Source organism: Aegilops tauschii, chromosome 2 (assembly GCF_002575655.3).
Source record: "Aegilops tauschii subsp. strangulata cultivar AL8/78 chromosome 2, Aet v6.0, whole genome shotgun sequence".
Classification (NCBI taxonomy): Eukaryota; Viridiplantae; Streptophyta; class Magnoliopsida; order Poales; family Poaceae; genus Aegilops; species Aegilops tauschii.
Window position 1 is genome coordinate 572,920,042 of NC_053036.3, and position 17,106 is coordinate 572,937,147.

General features: G+C 43.0%; 1 protein-coding gene across 1 annotated transcript; it reads left to right on the forward strand.

Moving 5' to 3' along the window:
• Positions 1 to 15,214: 15,214 nt before the first annotated feature.
• LOC109759729 (uncharacterized) lies at positions 15,215 to 16,095 on the forward strand. The gene is made up of 2 exons (XM_020318571.4): positions 15,215 to 15,606; positions 15,719 to 16,095. The coding sequence occupies exons 1-2, from the start codon at positions 15,301 to 15,303 to the stop codon at positions 15,806 to 15,808; spliced, it is 396 nt and encodes a 131-aa protein (XP_020174160.1). The 5' UTR covers positions 15,215 to 15,300; the 3' UTR covers positions 15,809 to 16,095.
• Positions 16,096 to 17,106: the final 1,011 nt, after the last annotated feature.

Here is a 17,106-nt window from a genome sequence, read left to right on the forward strand (position 1 = left end):
AGGAGTACTAGTAAAGTACACATTAATATAATTTATATCCAATATACTTCTGTCGACCTTGCCTACCTTCTCATCTACCAAGTATCTAGGGTAGTTCTGCTTCAGTGACCGTTCCCCTCATTACAGAAGCATTTAGTCTCGGGTTTGGGTTCAACCTTGGGTTTCTTCACTAGAGTAGCAACTGATTTGCCGTTTCATGAAGTATCCCTTCTTTCCCTTGCCCTTCTTGAAACTAGTGGTTTTACTAACCATCAACAATTGATGCTCCTACTTGATTTCTACTTTCGTGGTGTCAAACATCGCGAATAGCTCAAGGATCATCATATCTATCCCTGATTTGTTATAGTTCATCACGAAGCTCTAGTAGCTTGGTGGCAGTGACTTTGGAGAACCATCACTATCTCATCTGGAAGATTAACTCCCACTCGATTCAAGCGATTGTAGTACTCAGACAATCTGAGCACATGCTCAACGGTTGAGCTTTTCTCCCTTAGTTTGCAGGCTTAAGAAACTTGTCAGAGGTCTCATACCTCTTGACGTGGGCACTAGTCTGAAATCCCAATTTCAGTCTTTGGAACATCTCACATGTTCTGCGACGTTTCAAAAACGTCTTCGGTGCCTCAATTCTATACCGTTTTAACATTACGCACTGAACTATCACGTAGTCATCAAAACGTGTATGTCAGATGTTCGCAACATCCACAAACGACGCTCGAGGTTCAGCACACCGAGCGGTGCATTAAGGAAATAAGCCTTCTGTGCAGCAATGGGGACAATCCTCAGTTTACGGACCCAGTCCGCATAATTGCTACTATCAACTTTCAACTAAATTTTCTCTAGGAACATATCTTAAACAGTAGAACTAAAGCGTAAGCTACGACATAATTTGCAAAGACCTTCTGACTATGTTCATGATAATTAAGTTCATCTAATCAAATTATTTAATGAACTCCCACTCAGATAGACATCCCTCTAGTCATCTAAGTGATACATGATCCGAGTCAACTATGCCGTGTCCGATCATCACGTGAGACGGACTAGTCATCATCGGTGAACATCTCCATGTTGATCGTATCTACTATATGACTCATGTTCGACCTTTTGGCCTCTTGTGTTCCGAGGCCATGTCTGTACATGCTAGGCTCGTCAAGTCAACCTAAGTGTTTCGCATGTGTAAATCTGGCTTACACCCGTTGTATGCGAACGTTAAAATCTATCACACCCGATCATCACGTGGTGCTTCGAAACAACGAACCTTCGCAACGGTGCACAGTTAGGGGGAACACGTCTCTTGAAATTTTAGTGAGGGGTCATCTTATTTATGCTACCGTTGTTCTAAGCAAATAAGATGTAAACATGACAAACATCACATGCAAATCATAAAGTGACATGATATGGCCAATATCATCTTGCGCCTTTGATCTCCATCTTCGAGGTGCGGCATGATCACCTTCGTCACCGGCATGACACCATGATCATCATGATCTCCATCATCGTGTCTTCATGAAGTTGTCTCGCCAACTATTACTTCTACTACTATGGCTAACGGTTAGCAATAAAGTAAAGTAATTACATGGCGGTTTTCATTGACACGCAAGTCATGCAAAATAATAAAGACAACTCATATGGCTCCTGCCGGTTGTCATACTCATCGACATACAAGTCGTGATTCCTATTACAAGAACATGATCAATCTCATACATCACATATATATAATTCATCACATCCTTTTGGCCATATCACATCACATAGCATACCCTGCAAAAACAAGTTAGACGTCCTCTAATTGTTGTTGCATGTTTTACGTGGCTGCTATGGGTTTCTAGCAAGAACGTTTCTTACCTACGCAGAAGCCACAACGGTGATATGTTAATTGCTATTTACCCTTCATAAGGACCCTCTTCATCGAATCCGATCCGACTAAAGTGGGAGAGACAGACACCCGCTAGCCACCTTATGCATCAAGTGCATGTCAGTCGGTGGAACCTGTCTCACGTAAGAGTACGTGTAAGGTCGGTCCGGGCCGCTTCATCCCACATTGCCGCCGAATGAAGATAAGACTAGTAACGGCAAGCAAATTGAAAAAATCATCGCCCACAACTACTTTGTGTTCTACTCGTGCATAGAATCTACGCATAGACCTAGCTCATGATGCCACTGTCGGGGAACGTAGCAATAATTCAAATTTTTCTACGCATCACCAAGAACAATCTATGGAGTCTTCTAGCAACGAGAGGGAAAAGAGTGCATCTACATACCCTTGTAGATCGCGAGCGGAAGCATTCAAGTGAACGGGGTTGATGGAGTCGTACTCGTCGTGATCCAAATCACCGATGACCGAGCGCCGAACGGACGGCACCTCCGCGTTCAACACACGTACGGTTGGGAAGACGTCTCCTCCTTCTTGATCCAGCAAGGGGAGGGAGAGGTTGATGGAGATCCAGCAGCACGACGGCGTGGTGGTGGAAGCAGCGGGGATCTCGGCAGGGCTTTGCCAAGCTCAGCGAGAGGGAGAGGTGTCACGGGAGGGAGAGGGAGGCGCCAGGGGCTTGGGGTGCTGCTCCCATGTGCCTTCCCACTATATATAGGGGTGGAGGGGGCTGGTTTCTTGCCCTCCAAGTCCATTGGGGTGTTGGCAAAGGTGGGGGAAAGAAATCCCATCATTTCCCTTCCCCACCGATTGTTATCCCCCTTTTTAGGGATCTTGATCTTATCCCTTCGGGATATGATCTTATTCCTTCTAAGGTGGGATCTTGGTGCGCCTTGACCAGGGGTGTGGGGCCTTGCCCCCACTACCCACGTTCATGTGGGTCCCCCCATGCAGGTGGGCCCCACTTCGGAACCTTCTAGAACCTTCCCGGTACAATACCGAAAAATCCCGAACATTTTCCGGTGGCCAAAATAGGACTTCCCATATATAAATCTTTACCTCCGGACCATTCCGGAACTCCTCGTGACGTCCGGGATCTCATCCGGGACTCCGAACAACTTTCGGTTAACCGCATACTAATATCTCTACAACTCTAGCGTCACCGAACCTTAAGTGTGTAGACCCTACAGGTTCGGGAGACATGTAGACATGACCGAGACATTTCTCCGGTCAATAACCAACAACGGGATCTGGATACCCATGTTGGCTCCCACATGCTCCACGATGATCTCATCGGATGAACCACGATGTCGAGGATTCAATCAATCCCGTATACAATTCCGTACGTTACTTGCCCGAGATTCGATCGTCGGTATCCCAATACCTTGTTCAATCTCGTTACCGGCAAGTCACTTTACTCGTACCGTAATGCATGATCCCGTGACCAAACACTTGGTCACATTGAGCTCATTATGATGATGCATTACCGAGTGGGCCCAGAGATACCTCTCCGTCATACGGAGTGACAAATCCCAGTCTTGATTCGTGCCAACCCAACAGACACTTTCGGAGATACCCGTAGTGCACCTTTATAGCCACCTAGTTACGTTGTGACGTTTGGCACACCCAAAGCACTCCTATGGTATCCGGGAGTTGCACAATCTCATGGTCTAAGGAAATGATACTTGACATTTGGAAAAGCTCTAGCAAACGAACTACACGATCTTGTGATATGCTTAGGATTGGGTCTTGTCCATCACATCATTCTCCTAATGATGTGATCCCGTTATCAATGACATCCAATGTCCATTGTCAGGAAACCATAACCATCTATTGATCAACGAGCTAGTCAACTAGAGGCTTACTAGGGACATGTTGTGGTCTATGTATTCACACATGTATTACGGTTTCCAGTTAATACAATTATAGCATGAACAATAGACAATTATCATGAACAAGGAAATACAATAATAACCATTTTATTATTGCCTCTAGGGCATATTTCCAACAGCTACTCCACCGGCTACTGTTCAACCAGCCCTCTCCACGGGCTCCTGTTCAACCACCCCTCCACGGGCTACTGTTCATCCAGCCCTCCACCATCTACTGTTCATACAGCCCTCCACGGGGTGGTCCAGTTCATCCAGCCCTCCACGGGGTCCTGTTCATCCAGGCCCAACCGGCTCGATCGATCGGGGTCCTGTTCATCCAGAGGCAACACCACGGGGTCCTGTTCATCCACCCCCACCGGGAACTGTTCATCCAAACCCCCCCAGCAACGCTCACTGTTCATCCAGAGGCAGCATCGATCGGCTTCAGTTAGCAGCAGTAGCGAAGGGATCGCTCGATCGGGTTCACTTAACAGCCATCGATCGATCGCTCGGGTTCCGTAACGCGTAGCCTACAGTGCAATCGCTCGGGTTCAGTTAGAGCCCAACTCCTCGCTCGGGTTCAGGTAGAGCCCAACGCCTCGCACCCACGCGTGTGCATGTATGAGAGAAATGCGCAAACCTCCGTGCATCGCTCGGCCCAGACCACCCATCGAAACCGGGAACACCCCGATATTTTCCTAGCCCTCGCTTCTACCATGATTTTTTCCGTCATGGACGGCCCAAAGAATGTCATGCAGCGGCGTCTCTGGCCCGCCCAGGACGAAAAACCCATTTTCTGTCATGATTTTTTGTCATAGAAGTAGGAGCCCACCACATCTATGATGATACCGGGTTTTGTCACAATTATCGTCAAAGAAGTGTCATAAGTATGACAGAAAAAATTTGTTCGGCCCAAAATGTCACGGATGTGTCTTTTTTTTGTAGTGTAGTTGGTTTATTCGGTGGAAGATTATATGTTCAGATCCTTTATGCACATTAATACCCCTCTGATTATGAACATGAATATGATTTTTGGGTAGTTATGTTTATTCCTGAGGACATGGGAGAAGTCTTATTATAAGTAGTCATGTGAATTTGGTATTCGTTCGATATTTTGATGAGATGTATGTTGTCTTTCCTCTAGTGGTGTTATGTGAACGTCGACTACATGACACTTCACCATTGTTTGGGCCTAGGGGAAGGCATTGGGAAGTAATAAGTAGATGTTGGGTTGCTAGAGTGACAGAAGCTTAAACCCTAGTTTATGCGTTGCTTCATAAGGGGCTGATTTGGATCCATATGTTTCATGCTATGGTTAGGTTTACCTTAATTCTTCTTTCGTAGTTGCGGATGCTTGCGAGGGGGGTTAATCATAAGTGGGATGCTTGTCCAAGGAAGGGCAGTACCCAAGCACCGGTCCACCCACATATCAAATTATCAAAGTAACAAACGCGATATGAGCATGATGAAAACTAGCTTGACGATAATTCCCATGTGTCCTCGGGAGCGTTTTCCTTTATATAAGAGTTTGTCCAGGCTTGTCCTTTGCTACAAAAAGGATCGGGCCACCTTGCCGCACCTTGTTTACTTTTGTTACTTGTTACCCGTTACGAATTACCCTATCATAAAACTATTTGTTACCGATAATTTCAGTGCTTGTAGAGAATACCTTACTGAAAACTGCTTGTCATTTCCTTCTGCTCCTCGTTGGGTTTGACACTCTTACTTATCAAAAGGACTAGATAGACCCCCTATACTTGTGGGTCATCAAGACTCTTTTCTGGCGCCGTTGCCAGGGAGTGAAGCGCCTTTGGTAGGTGGAATTTGGTAAGGAAAAATTTATATAGTGTGCTGAAATTTACTGTCACTTGTTACTATGGAAAATAATCCTCTGAGGGGCTTGTTCGGGGTATCTTCACCCCGACCAGTAGAGCAAAGAGTTGCTCCTCAACCTACTGAACCTACTGAAAATGTTTACTTTGAAATTCCTTCGGGTATGATAGAGAAACTGTTAGCTAATCCTTTTACAGGAGATGGAACATTACATCCCGATATGCACCTAATCTATGTGGATGAAGTTTGTGGATTATTTAAGCTTGCAGGCATGTCCGAGGATGTTATCAAGAAGAAGGTCTTCCCTTTATCTTTGAAGGGAAAGGCATTGACATGGTTTAGGCTATGTGATGATATTGGATCATGGAACTACAACCGATTGAAATTGGAATTTCATCAGAAGTTTTATCCTATGCATCTGGTTCATCGTGATCGTAATTATATATATATTTTTTGGCCTCGCGAAGGAGAAAGTATCGCTCAAGCTTGGGAGAGGCTTAAGTCAATGTTATATTCATGCCCCAATCATGAGCTCTCAAGAGAAATTATTATTCAAAAAATTTATGCTCGGCTTTCTCTCAATAATCGCTCCATGCTCGATACTTCTTGTACTGGTTCTTTTATGATGAAGACTATTGAATTCAAATGGGATTTATTGGAAAGAATTAAACACAACTCTGAAGATTGGGAACTCGACGAAGGTAAGGAGTCAGGTATAACACCTAAGTTTGATTGTGTTAAATCTTTTATGGACACCGATGCTTTTCGTGAATTTAGCACTAAATATGGACTTTACTCTGAGATAGTAGCTTCTTTTTGTGAATCATTTGCTACTCATGTTGATATCCCTAAGGAGAAGTGGTTTAAATATCATCCTCCCATTGAAGTAAAAGTAGTTGAACCTATTAAAGTTGAAGAAAAGACTGTCACTTATAATGTTGATCCTATTGTTCCTACCGCTTATATTGAGAAACCACCTTTCCCTGTTAGAATAAAGGATCATTCTAAAGCTTCAACTGTGGTTCGTAAGAGTAATGCTAGAACACCTACACCCCCTGAGCAAATTAAAGTTGAACCTAGTATTGCTATGGTTAAAGATCTCTTGGTCGATAATATTGATGGGCATGTTATTCACTTCTGTGATGAAGCTGCTCGAATTGCTAGACCCGATACTAAAAATAAACATAGACCTATTGTAGGCATGCCTGTTGTTTCTGTTAAAATAGGAGACATTGCTATTATGGCTTATGTGATATGGGTGCTAGTGCAAGTGCAATACCTTGTTCCTTATACGAAGAAATTATGCATGATATTGCACCTGCTGAGATAGAAGATATTGATGTTACAATTAAGCTTGCCAATAGAGATACTATTTCACCAATTGGGATTGTTAGAGATGTTGAAGTCTTGTGTGGGAAAGTTAAATATCCTACTGATTTTCTTGTTCTTGGTTCCCCATAAGATGACTTTTGTCCCATTATATTTGGTAGACCCATCTTGAATACTGTTAATCCTAAGATAGACTGCGAAAATGATATTGTTATTGTTGGTTTAGGGGATATGTCTCATGATTTTAATTTTGCTAAATTTCATAGACAACCCCATGATAAAGAATTTCCTAGTAAAGATGAAATTATTGGTCTTGCTTCTATTGCCATGCCTCCTAATGATCCTTTAGAACAATATAGACCATGAAAATGATATGTTTATGAATGAAAGAAGGGAAATAGATGAAGTATTCATTAAACAGGGACCTATTTTGAAACACAACTTGCATGTTGAAATTTTAGGGGATCCTCCTCCACCCAAGGGTGATCCCGTGTTTGAGCTTAAACCATTACCTAATACTCTTAAATATGCTTATCTTGATGAAAAGAGGATATATCCTGTTATTATTAGTGCTAACCTTTCAGAGCGGGAAGAAGAGAGATTATTGAAAACTCTAAAGAAGCACCGTGCTGCTATTGGATATACTCTTGATGATCTTAAGGGCATTAGTCCCACTCTATGCCAGCACAAAATAAAATTGGAGAAAGACGCTAAACCGGTTGTTGATCACCAACGACGGTTAAATCCTAAGATAAAGAAGTGGTAAGAAATGAAATACTAAAGCTTCTGGAGGCAGGTATAATTTATCCCGTTGCTGATAGTCAGTGGGTAAGTCATGCCATTGTGTCCCTAAGAAGGGAGGTATTACTGTTGTTCCTAATGATAAAGATGAATTGATCCCACAAAGAATTGTTACGGGTTATAGAATGGTAATTGACTTCCGCAAATTAAATAAAGCTACTAGAAAGGATCATTACCCTTTACCTTTTATTGATCAAATGCTAGAAAGATTATCCAAACATACACATTTCTGCTTTCTAGACGGTTATTTTGGTTTCTCTCAAATACCTGTGTCAAAAGAGTATCAGGAAAAGACCATTTTTACTTGCCCTTTCGGTACCTTTGCTTATAGACGATGCCTTTTGGTTAATGTAATGCACCTACTTCCTTTCAAAGATGTATGACTGCTATATTCTCTGACTTTTGTGAAAAGAGTGTTGAGGTTTTCATGGATGATTTCTCCGTGTATGGAACTTCTTTTGATGATTGCTTAAGCAACCTTGATCGAGTTTTGCAGAGATGTGAAGAAACTAATCTTGTCTTGAATTGGGAGAAGTGGCACTTTATGGTTAATGAAGGTATTGTCTTGGGGCATAAAATTTCTGAAAGAGGTATTGAAGTTGATAAAGCTAAAGTTGATGCTATTGAAAAGATGCTGTGTCCTAAGGACATTAAAGGTATAAGAAGTTTCCTTGGTCATGCCGGTTTTTACAGGAGGTTCATTAAAGACTTCTAAAAAATTTCTAGGCCTCTGACTAATCTCTTACAAAAAGATGTTCCTTTTGTCTTTGATGATGATTATGTAGAAGCATTTGAAATACTTAAGAAAGCCTTGATTTCTGCACCTATTGTTCAGCCACCTGATTGGAATTTACCCTTTGAAATTATGTGTGATGCTAGTGATTATGGTGTAGGTGATGTTCTAGGACAAAGAGTTGATAAGAAATTAAATATTATCCAATATGCTAGTAAAACTCTAGACAGTGCCCAGAGAAATTATGCTACTACTGAAAAGGAATTTCTAGCAGTTGTATTTGCTTGTGTGATAAGTTCAGACCTTATATTGTTGATTCTAAAGTCATTATGCTAAGCTAACAGATGGGTCTTGTCCATCACATCATTCTCTAATGATGTGATCCCGTTCATCAAATGACAACACATGTCTATGGTTAGGAAACTTAACCATCTTTGATTAACGAGCTAGTCAAGTAGAGGCATACTAGGGACACTATGTTTTGTCTATGTATTCACACATGCACTAAGTTTCCGGTTAATACAATTATAGCATGAATAATAAACATTTATCATGATATAAGGAAATATAAATAACAACTTTATTATTGCCTCTAGGGCATATTTCCTTCACAAGGACCTCCTGCATCATCGTCGTTTCATCCTCCTCATTTGAGGAGAACGAATCATGAAGTTATTACAGAAGTTGCATGTCTGTCGGTGGAACCGGTCTCATGAATGTGGTCATGTAAGGTTGGTCGGGCCGCTTCATCCAACAATACCGCCGAATCAAAATAAGACGTTGGTCGTAAGCAGTATGACTATGATCGCCCACAACTCTTTGTGTTCTACTCATGCATATCATTTACGCATAGACCTGGCTCAGATGCCACTGTTGGGGAACGTAGCATGTAATTTAAAAAAATCCTACGATCACGCAAGATCTATCTAGGAGATGCATAGCAAGGAGAGGGAGAGAGTGTGTCCACGTACCCTCGTAGACCGAAAGCGGAAGCGTTAGGTTAACGCGGCTGATGTAGTTGAAGGTCTTCGCAATCCCACCGATCAAGCACCGAACGTACGACACCTCCAAGTTCCGCACACGTTCAGCTCGATGACGTCCCTCGAACTCTTGATCCAGCAAAGTGTCGAGGGAGAGTTTCATTAGCACGACGGCGTGGTGACGGTGATGGTGATGTGATCCGTGCAGGGCTTCGCCTAAGCACTACGACAATATGACCAGAGGAGTAAACTGTGGAGGGGGGCACCGCACACGGCTAAGATAATAATTGATGTGCTTTGGGGTGCCCCTTGCCCTCGTATATAAAGGAGGAGGGGAGGAGGCCGCCGGCCCTAGGGGCGCGCTATGGGGGGAAACCGACTAGGACTCCTAGTCCAAGTCGCCCCCCTTCCTTCTTTTGGAGGTGGAAAGGGGGAAGGAGAGGGAGAGGGGGAAGGAAAGGGGGGCCGCGCCCCCTTCCCCTTGTCCAATTCGGACAGCCCATGGGGGGGCCACCCCTTGCGGGCTCCCCTCTCTCCCCTATGGCCCATATAGGCCCATTACTTTCCCCAGGGGGTTCCGGTAACCCCTCGGTACTCCGATAAATATCTGAAACGCTCTGAAACCATTCAGGAGTCTGAACACTATCATCCAATATGTCAATCTTTACCTCTCGACCATTTCGAGACTCCTTGTCATGTCCGTGGTCTCATCTAGGACAACGAACAATCCTTGGTCACCAAAACACATAACTCATAATACAAATCTTCGTCGAACGTTAAGCGTGCGGACCCTACGGGTTCGAGAACTATGTAGACATGACCAAGACATATCTCCGATCAATAACCAACAGCGAAACCTGGATGCTCATATTGGTTCCTACATATTGTACGAAGATCTTTATCGGTCAAACCGCAATGACAACATACGTCATTCCCTTTGTCATCGGTATGTTACTTGCCCGAGATTCGATCGTCGGTATCCTCATACCTAGTTCAATCTCGTTGCCGGCAAGTCTCCTTACTCGTTCCGTAATGCATCATCCCACAACTAACTCATTAGTCACATTGCTTGCAAGGCTTATCATGATGTGCATTACCGAGAGGGCCCAAAGATACCTCTCCGATACTCGGAGTGACAAATCCTAATCTCGATCTATGCCAACCCAACAAATACATTCGGAGACACTTGTAGAGCATCTTTATAATCACCCAGTTACGTTTGATAGCACACAAGGTGTTCCTTCGGTATTCAGGAGTTGCATAATCTCATAGTCAAAGTAATATGTATAAATCATGAAGAAAGCAATAGCAATAAAACTTAACGATCATTATGCTAAGCTAACAGATGGGTCTTATCCATCACATCATTCTCCTAATGATGTGATCTCATTCATCAAATGACAACACATGTCTATGGTCAGGGAACTTAACCATCTTTGATTAACGAGCTAGTCAAGTAGAGGCATACTAGGAACACTTTGTTTTGTCTATGTATTCACACATGTATCAAGTTTCCGGTTAATACAATTCTAGCATGAATAATAAACATTTATCATGATATAGGAAATATAAATAACAACTTTATTATTGCCTCTAGGGCATATTTCCTTCACAAGGACCTCCTGCATCATCGCCGTTTCATCCTCCTCATTTGACGAGAACGAATCATGAAGTTATTACAGAAGTACTTGTCGTCTGAATCCATCGTCCTTGCTTCAAAGCATGGAAAAAAAATCAACAAATTGTCTAGGACATTTGGAAATACACTCCTCATGCGTGGTGTCCACCGTGGACGACAGCTGCATGGGCGAAGGGTACCTAGGCGACGGATGGACAAGGGGGAGGGAGGGCGGCGTAGAAAAGCTGGAATTAAACAAATGCTTTGAACATGTGCATGATATTTTTTAAAATGCTTATACAATGTAAAAACAATGTTCGCGTAATTGAACAAATGTTTCACACCATTCAACAAAAGTTCAATGTGCATTTTAAGAAAAGTGCAGCGGACATGTGAAAAAAAATTACATGTAATAAATAATTGTTCATCATGTATTTGGAAAATGCTCAATGTGTATCAAAAAAATATTCGAGGTGTATAAGAAAATGTAAAATGTGTATTAATAAGAGTAGACGTGTATTTAAGAAAAGGAATAATAAAGAACAAAAACACTCAATAAAACCGAACAAACAATCAAACTCTAAAGAAAAAGGAAAGACATATAAATAAAATCGCATGGAACCTTCCCAAAACCAACAAAAAACAGTGAAAGGTTTTACGTTACTGGGCCGACCCGTCCTACCGCTCTCTTGAGTCTCCGTCTCTCAAAGAGCGATATATAGCCCTTGCGCATCGCACCATAGTGACATGTGGCATTGTCGTTTATGGCGTTGGTGGTTGACCTCGATAGATCCTATTTGCCACCCGTCAATGGCAAATAGACGAGCTTTCGCTAGGCGAGTCATCCGCCGCGTCTATTTGGGTTTTCTTCGTCGAGGGATCCTGGTTTTGGGAATCTTTTGGAAGGTTCCTGACTGGTTTTGGGAGCCTTCTAGAAGCTTCCTGAACTATTTTTTTCCGTTGTTTATTGTTTAGCGTTTTTTGGTTTTCTTTTTTTTCTTTTTCATTTGCTTCACTTTTTATTTATTACTCATGTTATTTTTTGCTAGTTTTTTCTTCCTTTTTTCTCTCTTTTTTGCATTTTCCTGTTTATAGTTTGTGCCTGTGCAATTTACGTGGAACATTTTCCCAATATACATGAACAGTTTTCAATACACATTGAACTTTAAAAAAAAATGGTGTAGATATACTTAATACACACTAAATAATTTTATTAATATATGATCAATTTTTTTAAGATATATTAAATATTTTCATTATAGGATGATCTTTTTTTTAATAATCACTAAACTTTTTCATATACATTGAGCTCTTCTTTAAAATATATTGACATTTGTTAGTATACACTGAACTTTTTATAAAATACATACTGAACATTTTCCCAAAAATACATTTTTCTATTTTAAATATCCAGCTCCAAAAACAACAACCGGTTTTTTGGGTGAAATCCCGACTAAAAAATCCCAAGTAGAAAAAAAAATAGACTGCAGGCGGAATGGGCTGGCTCATTTCTTCCTGTGCTACACAAACCACTGCCTCCCCCCCCCCCCCCCCCCCCATGTTTCTGGTTTTCATTTTTATAATTCCAAATACTCTAAATACATATATTACGAAGAACACTTTGCATAGAACATTTTAAAAATGTTAACAAAGCAGTTGAAAAAGGTTAAATATGTCTAGAGACAATGTTTCTCACGTATACAAAAAATATACAATGTGTATGATAAAAAAATTGACCATGTGTTAACAAAATGTTAATCAAGCATTTTAAAAATGTTATATGCGTACAGAAAAAATGTTTGTCATGTGTACTAAAAATATATGCAAAATATACACGGTGTATGAAAAAAGGAAAAAGATTCTCGTCAGCCGGCTGATTTCATGACTCGCATCAGCTGCCTCCTTTGCTGGACACGTGGCCTACTGGACCATCCCGTCTCTCTCCCTTGTCTTATCTCTTCTTCAACCTCTCTCTCTCCCGTTCACAACTACCTCAACCTTATCTAGTGGAGAGACTTCTCCAACATAGTGGAGCGACTGGAGGAGATGGTGGAGGGCCAATCAATGGCGTACATCTCGCCGATCAGGAGGATGGTGGCGAGGCAAGCCGGGTCGCGGGGACGGGCGGCGCCGCTCCTCCCGGAGACGCACGCCAGCAGCGGCATGATGGCGGGGACGCGCGGCTCCACTCCCCCTCACCGCCGTCTGGTGGGAGCTCGTGGCGAACGACAATGACGTTTTGTTTTTGCAACATCCTATTTGTTGCAAGAAAGATTTCTGCAACATCAGTCATGTTGCGAAAATTTCTTCTGTAGCATCATATAAAGGAGAAGACAAAGAAAAAATGCAACATCACCTTAGTTGCAAAAATTTTCTGCAACAATACCTATGTTGCAAAAAAACAGAAATAAATTCCACAACACAACCTATGTTGCAAAAAAATCCCGCAACACAACCTATATGGCAAAAAAAAAATCCACAACACAATCTCTCTTACAAGTGTTTCTGCAACAATATCTCTGTTGCAAAGTAGATAAAGACATCTAGCCGCTCCATTTTTATTAGATCTAATGATTCGCGAGGTGGTGGATCTTTTAAAGAGATCCACCGGCGGACGCGTAGCAGCCCCCATGAAAAAATATTGATAATGTATTTTTAAAATGCTAAACTTGTATAAAAAAGTGTTCTTGGTGTATACAAAAAAATATACAACATACAATAAATAAAAGTAGACATCAAAAACCATATATTGTAATGAAGTTGATTTTGTACTTATAAAATGTTATACATGTATATAAAAATGTTCCTGGTGCACTAGAAAAATGTAAGTTATGTTTTAGTTTTTTTATTGCCATTAAAAAAGGTGCACCATGTATTGAAAAATGTTGATTTTGAATTTTATTTAATATGTATTAAAGTCTTTTATATATATACCAAAAATATACTTTCTGTATGAAAAAAGTAGACATAAAAAATATAAGCTTTTAGGAAATGTTTATCATGTATTTAAAAAATATTAAAGTGTATATGAAATATACTTCTGATGTATATGAACAATATTGAATGTGTACTGAAAAAAGTCACACATGTGTTGAACGAAAATTAAACTGATGAATACCGACAAAGAAACAAAGAAACCCAATAAAAATGAATAAAAAAATAAAGAAAAAAAAAATAAAATGGAAACCTATTAAAACCAATGCAAAATATGAAAAAAGAGAAAGTCGAGAAAACAAACTAAGAAAATCGATGAAAACCAAGAAAGAAACAAAGAAAAAAACAGTAAAAACCCAAAAAAAAGCCAGTGAAAACCATGAAAGAAACGACGAAAACCGGTGAATTTTTGTTGTTGGAAAAACTGATAAAGAAACGGAGAAAACAGAAAGAAAGATTAAAAAATGAAAAAGAAAAAAACCGGATAAATCTGTCAACCACGCGAAGAGTACCGGCAACGATGGAACATTGCCGTTGTTCGAAAAAATAATCAAACAGGCCGTCCCAGTTACAACCGGGGGAGAAAAATCTTCAAACGAGACGGAAGCCACACTCCTATAGGCGAGATATGGTCTTCTTTTTAGGGTCGCCTGCCATTGGTGTTGAGAGGAGTATCATTTTTCCTTTTCGGCGAGGGTCATATAAAGTCTGTATGGGATTTCGAGGCCCAGAGGCAGGTGAACGAGTACTACTGTGATGGACTCGCTGTAGTGAGCGAGAGCGACGAGACGAGGGGAGTGGCACACGATGCGATGGCCCGTACGTGCACTGTGCGTGTGCCGCGAAAGGCGTTCCGATTCAGAGGTCCTGCACGCACGCAAGACGAGTACTCCTACTTTCTAGCGGGACGTGATGGATGATGCCATCTCATCCAAATCCAATCTGATGAGCAATGAAGCTGGACCGTCGGCGTCTCCCGTCTGGGCCCGTCCCTCTGCTTCACTCCTGTGTCTGCTTTGCAGTAAAGCAGCGAGCTTCACGTGGTGTGTTTGATTCCGGTTCATATTTGCAGACTTAACCCGTGCGCCTTTGTGTCACTAACATGCGGGCCATTCGGTCCGGGGCCCCACACGTCAGTGACCCTAATTGGCCTGACTTAAAATCCGCGAATCCCACCCCGTGTGATTCGATGGCCCGCCCACCTAGTACCTCGCTATAGCTACGTCTTCATCATCCTCTTCTTGACCTGTAGCTCCTCTGTTCCATCCAGTTCCACTGCACGTCTACACCACACCACAGCGCGCACACCACACGGGCGGGCGTAGATAGGGATGTCGTGGGAGGAGCCCGGCAGCCCGCAGCTGAGCCTGAGCGGCTTCAGCTCCCTCGCCTCCATCTCCAGCACCGCCGCTCCGCCTGCCCGCCTGCCCTCCCTCTCCCTCAGCATCGGCACCGGCGGCGAGGACCAGCAGCTGGGCGTCAGCAGCGACGACGGCCACAAGAGCGTCCGGGCGATGAAGAACAGGGAGTCGGCGCTGCGGTCCAGGGCCCGGAAGAGGGCCTACACGCAGGAGCTCGAGAAGGAGGTCCGCCGGCTCGTCGAGGACAACCTCAAGCTCAAGAGACAGTGCAAACAGGCACGCCTCCTTCTTCTCTTCTTCCTCCAGTGCCATCTCTCTTTCTTGCTTGCTTGCTTGTGCATGGGTAATTAGTTAATTCAATCCCCCGCTTCTTTCTCCATCTCTTCAGCTTCAGTCGGAGATTGCTGCACTCACCGCCCAGCAGGCAAGCAACAAGCAGAGCAGCCCGCACAGGAGAACTTCGTCCACTCAGTTCTAGCGGCGCTACATCAGGATGCACGAGGGCTTCATCTTCCTCTGGCTAGCAATTGATTAGTATTAGTGGGCACGAGTAGTTGGTTCTTGGCTTCAATCAACTCACCTGCCGATCGATATGCCAGCGCGTGGTCCGTTCATCTCATGTGCATTTATCTGCATGTATTGCTGTGTGCACTAGTCAGCCTGGACCAGAGCACACATGCAACCTGCCTGCGATTAATTGTGTTGCAGAGAACCTTTATTAATAATGCTGAATCGCAATCCAATTGTGCTTTGTTAGCTTCAAAATTGGATCTGAGTAGTCCCTTGTTGGGTTGCTGAATTGTGCATCTCCCATTTAATCAACAACCAAGATCATCATCGATTGCGACTGTCAATCCGGAAACTGATTCGACGATGTAGCCTCCGTCGTCTTTGTCGTGGTGGATGCTCGAATGCAAATGCTTCTTCTTTCGTGTACCCATCTTGCGTTTGGCATGTGCACGGCCGAATGACAGACTTAAGCCATACAAGGGGGGCATGAATGTACTGCGCTTGTGTGTGCACGGCCGTCGACTGCGCTAGCACTGGGCATCGGGTGAGAGAAATTCTAGTGCTACACATCCTGAAGGCATTGTCTTGGTTGCTCGTGGTGTCCCTTTTTTTTTTTGAGACAAATGAAGTCCCCGGTGTTGAAATGGTTGATGTTGGACGCGGGGCTCGGTTGGTGCTTTTCAGGTTGTATTTTTTTCGAAAAGGGGGAGATCCCCGGCCTGTGCATTAGAGCGATGCATACGTATACATCCGCAGAGCAATGTATGACATGATCGACGCTTCCTTCATGGCTTCTTCCTCTGGCCCGATCATGTCCTGGAAAACCCACTTGTTGACTCTCGGAGCTGTACGCTGATTGGGTTTGTGCTAGAGTCGTGGCTGCGCCACGAAGGTCCCTCGTGTTTGTCAAGACACTGTCTAGGTGTTTTGTGTCTCGTCGCTTTTCATGGCTGGAGTTCGGGCTAGACGAGGTTAGTGTTGCGGTTTTTTGTTTTGTTTTACTCTTTTTTTCGTCTTCTTTTCCTTCATGTGATTCCTCTAGATGTATGTTTGTTCTTGTCTACCTATCAATGAAAAAAATACATAATTCTTTGCGTATTTGTGAAAAACACAGCGAACACACTCTAGCAAAATGAAAATTTGGTGACGGACGACAGGAATTACAAACTCCCGGCTTTGCCCCTGGGAAGAGACCGGACGGGGGAGCTGAGCTGCTAGGAGGCGTGTGCACTCCCGCCGTCCGCCGATCCGGCGCCGGCGGCCACA

What these genes read in the sequence shown, in the direction of transcription:
- LOC109759729 (XM_020318571.4), top strand. Translation starts at nt 15,301, where the DNA reads ATGTCGTGGGAGGAGCCCGGCAGCCCGCAGCTGAGCCTGAGCGGCTTC. An exon ending in TCAAGAGACAGTGCAAACAG is followed by an intron (nt 15,607 to 15,718) that starts GCACGCCTCCTT and finishes CCATCTCTTCAG; the next exon opens with CTTCAGTCGGAGATTGCTGC.